This window comes from Xenopus laevis, chromosome 3L (genome assembly GCF_017654675.1).
Source record: "Xenopus laevis strain J_2021 chromosome 3L, Xenopus_laevis_v10.1, whole genome shotgun sequence".
NCBI lineage: Eukaryota > Metazoa > Chordata > Amphibia > Anura > Pipidae > Xenopus > Xenopus laevis.
In genome coordinates, this window is record NC_054375.1 from 6442934 (window position 1) to 6456508 (window position 13575).

The following is a 13575-nucleotide window of genomic DNA, read 5'->3' on the forward strand; positions in this document are numbered from 1 at the left end:
CCCAGTTTCTGTATTCCCAAAAAAAGAGAAATATTATTGGCATAATAGAGCCCATATTCCCGGTCTCCAGAACTCTGTGCTATGATGTGATGTTTCCCTGTAATTTATCACTTTCCTGGCACATTGTGACTTGAAACTGACAAGGAAACCAGTCTAACATTCCTTCCCCATTTCCTTTCCCCGCAGGGCCAAGTACTTCAGAGGGAAGAAGGTGAACAAGGACTACGAGATTCGGGTGGAGCAGGTAATGGCAGTGATCTCACCACACAGCTGTGTGCAGCCGCAGCCCAACTAAGGGCCGGAGGCAAAGATCAATACACCCAACCACTCTATCAATGGATCACTTGTTTTCTGTCTGAATGTCATTAAGCCATTGAGAAAAGGTTGGCCATTTTCCCAAAACCCTTATCCTCTTCCTGCTTTTATCTTTTTCTGCCCTTTTGAGACTCAAATTGGGAATAAGTTGGAGGAACCACCTGCCATGGCTCTAAATTACACATAGAGCACATTTTTATCCTTATTGCTCAAAAAGGATGTGCATTTTGCGAAATTTGAAGATGTTTCCAAATCTCATTCCATATGGGAGTGTTTACAGGCAGCCAAAACAACATTTCTTCAGAGATCCACAGACCACACCTAGGGGGTCACAAATTAACCTGCTAAGAGATCAGCTTTTGGCAAGCGTTCAACCACTTGAGATAAAGATGGTAACATTAGGGCAAGGCAGAGGCAGTTGAGTGATATGAAAAGAAGGTAACAGCAGAGTAATAGTAGGGCAAGATGGCAAGAGCAGAACAGGATGAAAACAGTAGAATAAGATGGAGACAGTAGGACAAGATGGAGACAGTATAACAAGATGGAGACAGTAATACAAGATGGAGACAGTAGGACAAGATGAAGACAGTGAGACAAAATGGAGACAGTCGGACAAGATGGAGACAGTGGGACAAGATGGAGACAGTGGGACAAGATGGGGACAGTGGGACAAGATAGAGACAGTGGGAAAAGATGGAGACAGTGGGGCAAGATGGAGACAGTTGGGCATGAGGGAAACAGTAGAGCATGATGGAGACAGTAGGGCAAGATGAGACAGAAGGGCATGATGGAGACAGTAGAGCATGATGGAAACAGTAGAGCATGATGGAGACAGTAGGGCAAGACGGAGACAGTTGGGCAAGTTGGAAAAAGAAGAGAATGATGGAGACAGTATGGCAAGATGGAGATAGTTGGGCAAGATGGACACATTTGGGTATGATGGAAACAGTAGAGCATGATAGAGACAGTAGGGCAAGATGGAGACAGTTGGGCAAGTTGGAAAAAGAAGAGCATGATGGAGACAGTACGGCAAGATGGAGATAGTTGGGCAAGAATGACACAGTTGGGTATAATGGAAACAGTAGAGCATGATGGAGACAGTAGGGCAAGATGGAGTCAGTGAGACAAGATGGAGACAGTGGGACAAGATGGGGACAGTGGGACAAGATAGAGACAGTGGGAAAAGATGGAGACAGTGGGGCAAGATGGAGACAGTTGGGTATGATGGAAACAGTAGAGCATGATGGAGACAGTAGGGCAAGATGAGACAGAAGGGCATGATGGAGACAGTAGAGCATGATGAAAACAGTAGGGCAAGATGGAGACAGTAAGGTAAGATGGAGACAGTAGAGCATGATGGAGACAGTAGGGCAAGACAGAGACAGTTGGGCAAGTTGGAAAAAGAAGAGCATGATGGAGACAGTATGGCAAGATGGAGATACTGTAGTTGGGCAAGATGGACACAGTTGGGTATGATGGAAACAGTAGAGCATGATGGAGACAGTAGGGCAAGATGGAGACAGTAGGGCAAGATGGAGACAGTAGAGCATGATGGAGACTGTAGGGCAAGATGGAGACAGTTGAGCAAGTTGGAAAAAGAAGAGCATGATGGAAACAGCAGGGCAAGATGAAGATAGTAAAGCAAGATGGAAACAGTAGGGCATGATGGAGACAGTAGGGCAAGATGGAGACAGTATGGCAAGGTGTGGAAAGTAGGGTAAAGATGGACAGGGCAAGATGGAAAAAGTAGAGAAATATGGTAAGAGTAGGAAAAGTAGACTTTCGCTGGTCATCCAACTGGCTTTCTCAATTCTGATGACTAGAGAAATGCCTTCAGGAGAAATACAGCAAGTACAGTTGATTATTACTATAGATATACCATGACCTGGATGGATGAGAGCCCTCACTGGCACTTTTTTTAATCCTTAAGTAATGAGTTGCTGTAGAAGGTAAATGCCAGTACCCACGCAGCAATTTCTTGCCCTCTAGTCACCAAGGGTAGCAGTAAAGAATCATGGGGCATCATGCCAAGGTCACTTTGTTTCCGGACCCCCTGCTCAAAAAACTTATCATCTAAACCCTAATCCACTCAAACCCTTTGCGTTGTGTGGGAAGCTCATTGTGGTCCTGGGTGGGGGGTATGTGCCTGTATGACCTCATTGGGACCTGGCCCCCTGATAGTCTTTAGGATACCTGTCTATCCCCCCTCCCCGATGGTGGCCTTGCTAATCATCATGACTATTCCTTCCTTGCAGAATCCTGAATACAGTGAACCCCAAATCAAACACATTCTTACAAAGGCAGCAGTTTTCATTTATATAGAACATTCTTTCTAATGTTTTTTTGCCCTGTGATACCACCTTTGCTTCTCCCCAACCCACACACAGAACTGTGTAATCCACCAGCCGCTGGGAGATAGTGCAGCAGCCAACCATCCAAACAAAGCGTATTTATTTTTCCATTTTGATAAGCCCGGTGAAATTCCTTTGATCATTTTTGCACTTGCCTGGGAGACTCGGCGTAAATCGTGCATTTCCAGGACGGGTAGGCTCATCCCTGCACATTTTTCGACACTAACCTGTAATGTTGTTTTTAGAGCTGGCTGACTTTCTTTAGCCTAGAAGAGAACAAACAGGGGGATCAAAAGTGGGATGGAAAGAATTAAAGGAGAACTAAACCTGCACATTATTCTTTAGGGTCAAGTACAGTATTCTGCACATAAATATGGGACACTGCCCAGGTGCAAATTTGCCCAGTGCTGATAAATGACCCCCCACTGATTTAAGTAGGAACTACATTTACAAATAATGACAATGAGGAATTAATGGATATTGGAAAGTTGCTTTGAATTATGTTTTCTGTAATTGGGCAAAAGCAGGTTTTAGATGGAGTTCCCCTTTAACTTTTAATTAGAGATGTCTCCGCATTTCATCAATTGGTTACCTGACAGTTTAAATGCATGCATGCCTTCAGCCTTATAGCTGATGGGAGCTGCCATACTGCAACCTTTCAAGCGCAACAATTGCTTTTCATGCACAATTAACCAGTACCCTCCCTAGTGGCCACATTATAATGACACTTAATGACGCCAGCTTTTCCAATTTATAATGTGTTTTACCTAGGGATGCACCGAATCCACTATTTTGGATTTGGCTAAACCCCCGAATCCTTTGCGAAAGATTCAGCCAAATACCGAACCGAATCCGAATCCTAATTTGCATATGCAAATTAGTGGTGGGAAGGGGAAACATTTTTTACTAGGGATGCACCGAATCCATTATTTTGGATTCGGCTGAACCCTCGAATCCTTCGCAAAAGATTCGGGCGGATACCGAATCTGTATCCGAATCCTAGTTTGCTTATTCAAATTAAGGGTGGGAAGAGGAAAAATTTTTTCCTTCCTTGTTTTGTGACAAAAAGTCACGCAATTTCCCTTCCCACCCCTAATTTGCGTATGCAAATTAGGATTTGGATTCAGTTCAGCTGGGCAGAAGATTTGGCTGAGTCCGAATCCTGCTGAAAAAGGCCGAATCCTAGCCAAATCCCGAGCGAATCCTGGATTCGGTGCATCCATATTTTTTTCCTTCCTTGTCACGCAATTTCCCTCTCAGACCCTAATTTGCATATGCAAATTAAGATTTGGTTCCGCCGGATGGAAGGATTCGGCCAAATCCGAATCCTGGCCGAATCCCGAACTGGATTCGGTGCATCTCTAGTTTTACCGTTAGCTCTGAACGGCATATCCTGTTTTCTACATTCAGGATTACTACGAATAATGTCACATTAAGATAACCCAGGACTTTGTGGATCTTGGAGGACCGAGGTGTCCCTAATGATACCCAGGCAGACTCATCCCAGTCCATGATACAATGTGACAGAATTAGAATCTGGATGGGCTTTAATCCGTTTCCCTTGCGCCTGTTTGACTTCACACAGACCTGTCTAGTTTTTCTTTCCTTTCGGGAAACGAAGGCTCCTAATTTTGTCTCGGAAACTTGGCAAGCTGTGAAATGCCAGAAGGCGTCAATTAACCCCTTTTGGTGAACCTCCACCAGGAAAGAAAAACTGATCACAGCTCTGTCTTTAGGCTTCATTTCCTTGACCTTAAAGTCTGATTTCATTTTTAAGTATAAAGGAAGATCTCTCTCTCCTGGGGACTCACAAGTCCGACGTAGCTTCAGGAATGGATGTCAGAGTGCTCCTCTGTACATTTTTGGAATTTATATTTTTTCCCTTTTCATTTTCATGATAATGTATCATTCGTGCTAATATCATGAATGTGCACCGGGAGCACCACGTGCTCTTCAGCCCTGGAAGCAGCTGACAAGAAAAAAAGATGAAGTTACTGATGCAGAAGGTATCTCCTGCTGCTTCTCTGCTCAGTTCTGTCGCTCAGAGAGGTGATAGAACTGAGCAGAGAAGCAGTAGAAGATGCATCCTGCATTGGATTTTACTGGGAGACACATAAAATAATCTTATGGCACACACGGTTTCCAGATTTTGACCTATTTAGGGCACCATAGGGTCCCCCATGCAAGGTCTGCATTCACTACAATTATGCCCCTGGGCTTTACCACTATCAGACATCTCAGGGCAAATCATTTTCTGGACCTCCATCACCTCACCCAGGACCAGCAGCCACCTCCAGGAAGTAAATGGTTAAAGGAGTTGTTCATCTTTTTACCATAAACTTTTAGTATGATGGTTTTCATTTTTTTATTATTCTTGGTTTATGAGTTATTTAGCTGATTATTCAGCAGCTCTCCAGTTTACAATTTCAGCTATCTGGTTGCTAGGGTCCAAATTACCCTAGCAACCATGCACTGATTTAAATAAGAGACTAGAATAAGAATAGGAGAGGGCCTGGATAGAAAAAGGAGTAACAAAAAGTAGCATTAGCGGCCTTACAGAGGTCTTGTTTTTAGATGGGGTCAGTGACTCCCCCCATTTGAAAGCTGGAAGAAGTCAGAAAAAGAAGGTAAATAATTCAAAAACTATAAAAAGAAAAAAATGAAGGCTAATTAAAAAATTGCTTAGAATTAGCCAGTCTATAACATATTAAAAGTTAACTTAAAAGTTAAACAAGCCGAATGATATCATAGGCATTTGCTTCTCATCACTGCAGCGACTCTTTAAAGGGAATGAATTGTTAGTATGATGCAGAGAGTGATATTCTGAGATCATTTGCAATTGGTTTTCATTTTTTACTATTTGGGGTTTTCTTTACTTATTTAGCTCTTTATTTAGCAGCTCCCCAGTTTGCAAGTTCAGCAATCTGGTTTCTAGGGTCCAAATTCCCCTAGCAACCATGCACATATTTGAAAAAGACATTAGAATATGAATAGCAGAGGACCTGCTTAGGAAGATGACTAATAAAAAGTAGCTATAACCATAGATGTGTAGCTTTTTGGATTCGGCCAAACCCCCGAATCCTTTGCGAAAGATTCGGCTGAATACCGAACTGAATCTCAATCCTAATTTGCATATGCAAATAAGCGGTGGGAAGGGGAAAACATTTTTTACTTCCTTCTTTTGTTTCCCTCCCCTCCTTTAATTTGCATATGCAAATTAGGATTTGGTTTAGCCGGGCAGAAGGATTCAGCCGAATCCTGCTGAAAAAGGGCGAATCATGGCCGAACCCAATCGTGGATCTGGTGCATCCCTAGTAGCTTTACAGAGCATTTGTTTTTTCAGATGCGGTTAGTGACCCCCATTTGAAAGCTGGAAAGAGTCATCCGAAGAAGATGCAAATCATTCAAAAACTATAAAAAAATTTAAAAAATGGAAAAAAAAGGTAGCTTGATGGTGATCCACCCCTTTAACGCCCTGAATTGCTCAGCAGAAGAACCAGAATAGGGAGCACCAGATAGGATAGACCTTGAGTCAATGAATGGAGCACCCAATGGAGCTTGAGCAAAACACCCACGAAATGAATCTCCAGCTTGAGCCACTGTATGAACCAACGAGCCACCTGTATGGCTGGAAGATAATGCAGGAATTTTGGCCACGCTCCATGGAAATTCTTTTACGTTTAATCTTCACACATAAATTAGAGGCCCTGGGATTTGGCTTGGAGCCCTAGGCCATTGCTGTGGCCCTTGATCAGATATATTGCAATTGAATCATCTTCAACAAACAGAGCCGTTCTCCCTCCCCCGACGGACTCAATAGCCCATCCCGGGGGCCCTCGAACAGCTTCAGCATCTCATTAGCCTCCAGCATCAATGATTGAGACCGTGGGAGCCAAGACGAGGGCTGAGGGTAAACACACACTGTGCAGAGGGACGGGCTGTAAAAGGAAGTCCATAAACTTTAAATGCTCCCTGGTACTTGCTGTGTCCTCTGGGTCTTAATCTGTTCTCTAGGAAAAGCCGGGACTGATTATAAATAGGTGCTTTCTATAGACACAGATGCACATAAGACTCCAACGGATATCTGAAAGAAAGGTTAAAACAATATGTGGGTTATGTAAAAAAAAAAAGGCACTAAGTTTGCCCATGAGCAGTGACCCATAGCAAGGTAGTATTTACTGCAGGGCCGGAACTAGGGGTAGGCAGAGTAGGCGCAAAAGCTGGGGGGCGCCAGGCACATGCCTTCTCTGACACCTACCCCATAGCCGGTCGCCTCTCTCCGAAAGTTTCTTCTATTTGGCCCCGTAGTTGTGCTCCTGCGCATGCGCACGAACATCAATTGGCGCATACGCTTGCGAACATCAAAAGGAGCATGCGCACGAGAGTGTCGGTTCACGCATGCGCGCGAAAGTGGGAGTTCGCGCATGCGCACCGCACGGAAGCAGCAGTTTACGCATGCGCGTGGCTAGCGGGCGCCGGACTGGCTGTTTGCTTAGGGCGCCTGCCCGGCATGGCCCAGCCCTGATTTACTGATTAAAAAGCAAACATCCTATTGGTTGTTATGGGTTACTGCTCCTGGGCAGTGCCTTTTTTTACATAACCCACTATGTTGGATCCCCCCCCCCCCCGATGAGTGAAATTGCTAACCTTGGGGCCCAGAGTGCTTTCTTAAAGGAGAAGGAAAGGTTAAAATTAAGTGAGCTTTATCCGGAGTCGGACTGGGCTGGCGGGACACCGGGAAAAAACCCGGTGGGTCCCGCCTCTTGCAGGCCTCGCCGGCCCAAGCCAGCTCCCTGTCACTGCTGCACGGAACCTCCTGTCCTCCTGGCCCGGTCTTGCTTAGTTAAGGGTGCACGCAATAACCCGGGGTGGGTACAAACGTGTGCGCACCAGGGGTCCAGAGGGAGCTTTGCAGTATGGATGGGGGTCGGAGGGGAGCCCCTAAGACAGGAGCCCTGGTGGGCCCTGAGCCGGTGGGACATCGTGTGAAAACGCAGTGGGCCCCGCAGACCCAGACACACACCCGTTTGCTGCCTTCACTGGCCCCTGCTGTCTCCTGTTCTTCTCCTCTGGTCCCAATCACGGGGCAACTAGAGATAGAGTTGTTACCTGGCCGGTATTTTACCGGCCTGGCCGGTAAAAATGATGCTTGATGCCAAAAAGTCAAGAATATAGGAAGGCCGGTATTTTTTTTTCAGAAAAGGGGTTGCTCCTTGGGCAGGGGGGCCTGGAGGGGTGGGGGGCCTTGTGTTAGAAGCCCCAGGGGGCCTTGGACCCTCCAGTCCGACACTGGCTTTATCAGAAAGGTCTTTATAAATACACCAGTAAATTCTCAAAGTAATGTTGCTCTGAGTCCTCTGTCAAAAGAAACACCACATTTCTTTCCTTCTATTGTGTACTCATGGGCTTCTGTATCAGACTTCCTGTTTTCAGCTTAAACCTCCAGGGCTAGGGCTTGAGCATGCTCAGTTTGCTCCTCTCTCCCTCTCCCCCTCCCTTTCCACCTTTCCTGCTGTAATCTGAGCCCCAAGCTATGAGTGAGAAGGGAGAGACTCAGACAGGAAGTGATATCACACCAAGCTAATATGGCAGCTGCTTCTAGAGCAGTTTACTTCGATATGGTAAAGAAATCCAAAGAATAAATATAGCGTTGCACTGTTATGTTTAATCTATTGGCTATAAATTACTTCGGTAGCTTTCGTTCTTCTTTGAAAGAGTGCAATGAATGTCGACCTATTGGATCCAATTACCCATACAGTAGGTACACACAGGTATCCTGGTTCAGAGCCAGTTTTAGGGAAGAAGTGCGCCAGACGAGAACACAAGGTTAGCGATTTCACTTACTTTCTTGTTGTTTTATGGTTCTGACTCTGGCTGAAAAGTCAGTTTTCCTCCAGGCTCACTTTTGCTAATTTGCTTCTGGAGTCTGAAATAACAGTGCAGACAATATAAACAGCCAGACTAACGTGTAGGGAATCTATGTTGGAAAGGTACTTAGTTAAAGGGGTTGTTCACTTTTTAGTTAACTTTTAGTATGATGTAGAGAGTGATATCCCGAGACAATTTGCATTTGCTTTTCATTTTTTATTAGTTTTAGTTTTTGACTTATTTAGCTTTTGATTCAACAGTTCTCCAGTTTGGAATTGTAGGCATCTGGTTGCTAGAGTACAAAATTACCCTAGCAACCATGCATTGATTTGAATAAGAGACTGAAATATGAATAGAAGGGAGCTGAATTGAAAGATGAGTAATAAAAAGTAGTAATGACAATACATTTGTAGCCTTACAGAGCATTTGTTTTTATAGATGGGGTCAGTCAGTGAAAGCTGGAAAGATTCAGAAGAGAACTCAAAAACTATAAAATAAATAAATAAATAATGAAGACCAGTTGAAATTTTGCTTAGAACTGGCAACTCTATAACATACTAAAATTTAACTTAGATGAACCACCCCTTTATTACAAGTTATTGTTATTATTTTTCTGTTATTATGCAAAGAAATGTCTATTTTGGGTTGAAATTCTGCTTTAGAGGGGGCCCCAAGCACTACTGGGCCTAGGGTCCAATTTGGTGGTAGTTCAGTTCTGAATAAGAGAATCAACCAATAGGAGGCTGCCGCTTAGTTGAAGCCAGCCAATTGGAATGGAGCTGCCAGACAGGGTAGGATCCCAGGCATATTGCAGGTATAGAGAGGCCTCTAACTCCCTAAAAATGCCATTGAAAATATAATTTGGGAAAATAGTTTTCAATACATTTATATTTTGGGGATGGTGTTTAGTTCCCCTTTAAGATATATAGAGACGAGCTGCATACAGGGCTGCTTTGATCAGTCTCCCTGTGTCTGCTGCTCGGAGACACTTGTTCAATGGGTGTCAGCGCATGCTGCTTCCGTAAGAGGATCGAGTCCAACAGATACTTCGGAATCTTGGGAAACAATACAGCAAACTGCGTCCAAAATAAACCGCGTGTCCCGGCAGACGAGACGCTGCTTCATCCAGAAACAGTTTGCGGCCAGACGAGGGGGGAAAGGAGAACAATTTCAATTAGCACTTTTTTCCCATTTTATTTAACAAATGGGCCCCAGATGGGCTCAGGGTTTTAATACTAACATCAAAGTCCAACTGATAGAATAACAACTGAAAAAATAAAGGCATTTAACAATTAAGGGGCTTTGCCCTGTATTTCCTAACGTGTCATTCCCATTCATTCATTATGTTGGTTGCTTGTTCCCATGCCAGAATACCAACAAAGATATTTCCTGTACTGAGCACAATTCAGCAGGAACAGCCCCTAAGTTTGCTTATAGTCGGTACAGAGAGATCCCATAAAACTATGGCAACATAAGTATTTCCCTGTACTAAGCACAATTCAGCAGGAACAGTCCCTAAGTTTGCTCATAGTCTGTACAGAGAGATCCCATAAAACTATGACAGCATAGGTATTCCCTGTACTAAGCACAATTCGGCAGGAACAGTCCCTAAGTTTGCTCATAGCCTACCTGTACAGAGGTCCCATAAAAATATGGCAGCATAGGTATTACCCTGTACCTTGCATAATTCAGCAGGAACAGCCCCCCTACATTCCCTCATAGCCTGCACACAGAGATCCCATAAAACTTTGGCAGCGTAGATATTGCCTGTACTAAGAACAATTCAGCAGGAAAAGCCCCCAAGTTTGCTCATAGTCTGTACTGAGAGATCCCATAAAACTATGGCAGCATAGGTATTCCCTGTACTAAGCACAATTCTGCAGGAACAGTCCCCTAAGTTTGCTCATAGTCTGTACAGAGAGATCCCATAAAACTATGGCAGCATAGGTATCCCCTGTACTAAGCACAATTCAGCAAGAACAGCCCCTAAGTTTCCTCATAGTCTGTACAAAGAGATTGCACAAAGAGATCCCATGAAACTATAGCAGTATAGGTATTCCCCTGTACTAAGCACAATTCAGCAGGAACAGTCCCCTAAGTTTGCTCATAGTCTGTACAGAGAGATCCCATAAAACTATGGCAGCATAGGTATTCCTCTGTACTAAGCACAATTCAGCAGGAACAGACCCTAAGTTTGCTCATAGTCTGTACAGAGAGATCCCCTAAAACTATGGCAGCATAGCAGGCCCGGACTGGCAATCTGTGGGTTCTGGCAAATGCCAGAGGGGCTGCTATAAGGTCCCATAGAAAGTCAGTATTTAGTGGGCTGGTGGGAGCTGTTTGGGCCTCTATGTGGGCTGATTTGGCCTCTGTGTACATGAAATGCCAGGGCCTATTTAAATTCTCAGTCCGGGCCTGCAGCATAGGTATTCCCCTGTACTAAGTACAATTCAGCAGGAACAGTCCCTAAGTTTGCTCATAGTCTGTACAGAGAGATCCCATAAAACTATGGCAGTATAGGTATTCCCCTGTACTAAGCACAATTCAGCAGGAACAGTCCCTAAGTTTGCTCATAGTCTGTACAGAGAGATCCCATAAAACTATGGCAGCATAGGTATTCCCCTGTACTAAGCACAATTCAGCAGGAACAGTCCCCTAAGTTTGCTCATAGTCTGTACAGAGAGATCCCATAAAACTATGGCAGCATAGGTATTCCCCTGTACTAAGCACAATTCAGCAGGAACAGTCCCCTAAATTTGCTCATAGTCTGTACAGAGAGATCCCCTAAAACTATGGCAGCATAGGTATTCACCTGTACTAAGCACAATTCAGCAGGAACAGTCCCTAAGTTTGCTCATAGTCTGTACAGAGAGATCCCATAAAACTATGGCAGCATAGGTATTCCCTTGTACTAAGCACAATTCAGCAGGAACAGTCCCTAAGTTTGCTCATAGTCTGTACAGAGAGATCCCATAAAACTATGGCAGCATAGGTATTCCCCTGTACTAAGCACAATTCAGCAGGAACAGTCCCCTAAATTTGCTCATAGTCTGTACAGAGAGATCCCCTAAAACTATGGCAGCATAGGTATTCACCTGTACTAAGCACAATTCAGAAGGAACAGTCCCTAAGTTTGCTCATAGTCTGTACAGAGAGATCCCATAAAACTATGGCAGCATAGGTATTCCCCTGTACTAAGCACAATTCAGCAGGAACAGTCCCCTAAATTTGCTCATAGTCTGTACAGAGAGATCCCCTAAAACTATGGCAGCATAGGTATTCACCTGTACTAAGCACAATTCAGAAGGAACAGTCCCTAAGTTTGCTCATAGTCTGTACAGAGAGATACCATAAAACTATGGCAGCATAGGTATTCACCTGTACTAAGCACAATTCAGCAGGAACAGTCCCTAAGTTTGCTCATAGTCTGTACAGAGAGATCCCATAAAACTATGGCAGCATAGGTATTCCCCTGTACTAAGCACAATTCAGCAGGAACAGTCCCCTAAGTTTGCTCATAGTCTGTACAGAGAGATCCCATAAAACTATGGCAGCATAGGTATTCCCCTGTACTAAGCACAATTCAGCAGGAACAGTCCCCTAAATTTGCTCATAGTCTGTACAGAGAGATCCCCTAAAACTATGGCAGCATAGGTATTCACCTGTACTAAGCACAATTCAGCAGGAACAGTCCCTAAGTTTGCTCATAGTCTGTACAGAGAGATCCCATAAAACTATGGCAGCATAGGTATTCCCTTGTACTAAGCACAATTCAGCAGGAACAGTCCCTAAGTTTGCTCATAGTCTGTACAGAGAGATCCCATAAAACTATGGCAGCATAGGTATTCCCCTGTACTAAGCACAATTCAGCAGGAACAGTCCCCTAAATTTGCTCATAGTCTGTACAGAGAGATCCCCTAAAACTATGGCAGCATAGGTATTCACCTGTACTAAGCACAATTCAGAAGGAACAGTCCCTAAGTTTGCTCATTGTCTGTACAGAGAGATACCATAAAACTATGGCAGCATAGGTATTCACCTGTACTAAGCACAATTCAGCAGGAACAGTCCCTAAGTTTGCTCATAGTCTGTACAGAGAGATCCCATAAAACTATGGCAGCATATGTATTCCCCTGTACTAAGCACAATTCAGCAGGAACAGTCCCTAAGTTTGCTCATAGTCTGTACAGAGAGATCCCATAAAACTATGGCAGCATAGATATTCACCTGTACTAAGCACAATTCTGTAGTAACATTACAATATACAGCGCTCCTTTAAGCTCAATTCTCCACTAACATAAAGTAAATTACTCCTTTTACAGGAAAAAAAGAAAATGTTTTTCTTTTACATCTCTCTGTCAGCAGTACAATACATAAATTGATTTGTGCTGTAACTTAATCCCTGAGTAGTATTAGAGCTGTCAGGGGATGTAAGCTGACAGGCAATTTGTAGGTGCAAATTTATACCAGCATCGGGGCCAAGGGGTTAGAACGTTCTAGAATGGGAAAGGGAAAAAAAAATAAAATCCTTACAAGGTAAATATAGCTCAGAGCCGGAAACCCCTCTGATGTTCCCTTCCTGGGGATGTGGTACGGCCGCAGCAGGTCGATGGAAGACACAATCAAAGGGAGACGTTATAAAGGCAGGTAACCTGCCCAATTCTATTTATTTCTGTATCCAGACTTCCAGCTAAGTAGCCCGGCTAATTAACAGATTTAAAGGGATTGTTCACCATTGAGTTAACTGTTAGTATGATGTAGAGAGGGATATTCTGAGACAATTTGCAATTGGTTTTCATTTTTTATAATTTGTGTTTTTTTTTTAGTTATTTCGCTTTTTATTCAGCAGCTCTCCAGTTTGCCGTTTCAGCCGTCGTTGCTAGGGTAATTTGGACCCTAGCAACCATGTACTGATTCGAATAAGAGACTGGAATATGAATAGGGGAGGCCTGGGTAGAAAGATGAGTAATAAAAGTACCAAGAACAATACATTTGTAACCTTACAGAGCATTTGTTTTTTAGATGGGGTCAGTGACCCCCA

General features: G+C 43.9%; 1 protein-coding gene across 2 annotated transcripts in view; it reads left to right on the forward strand.

Moving 5' to 3' along the window:
* syn3.L (synapsin III L homeolog) overlaps positions 1–13575 on the forward strand; it is a 174404-nt gene that overhangs the window by 36573 nt on the left and 124256 nt on the right. For both annotated transcript variants that reach the window (XM_018240835.2, NM_001085735.1), the window contains 1 exon segment: positions 187–244. In XM_018240835.2, the coding sequence (XP_018096324.1) occupies positions 187–244 (58 nt within the window).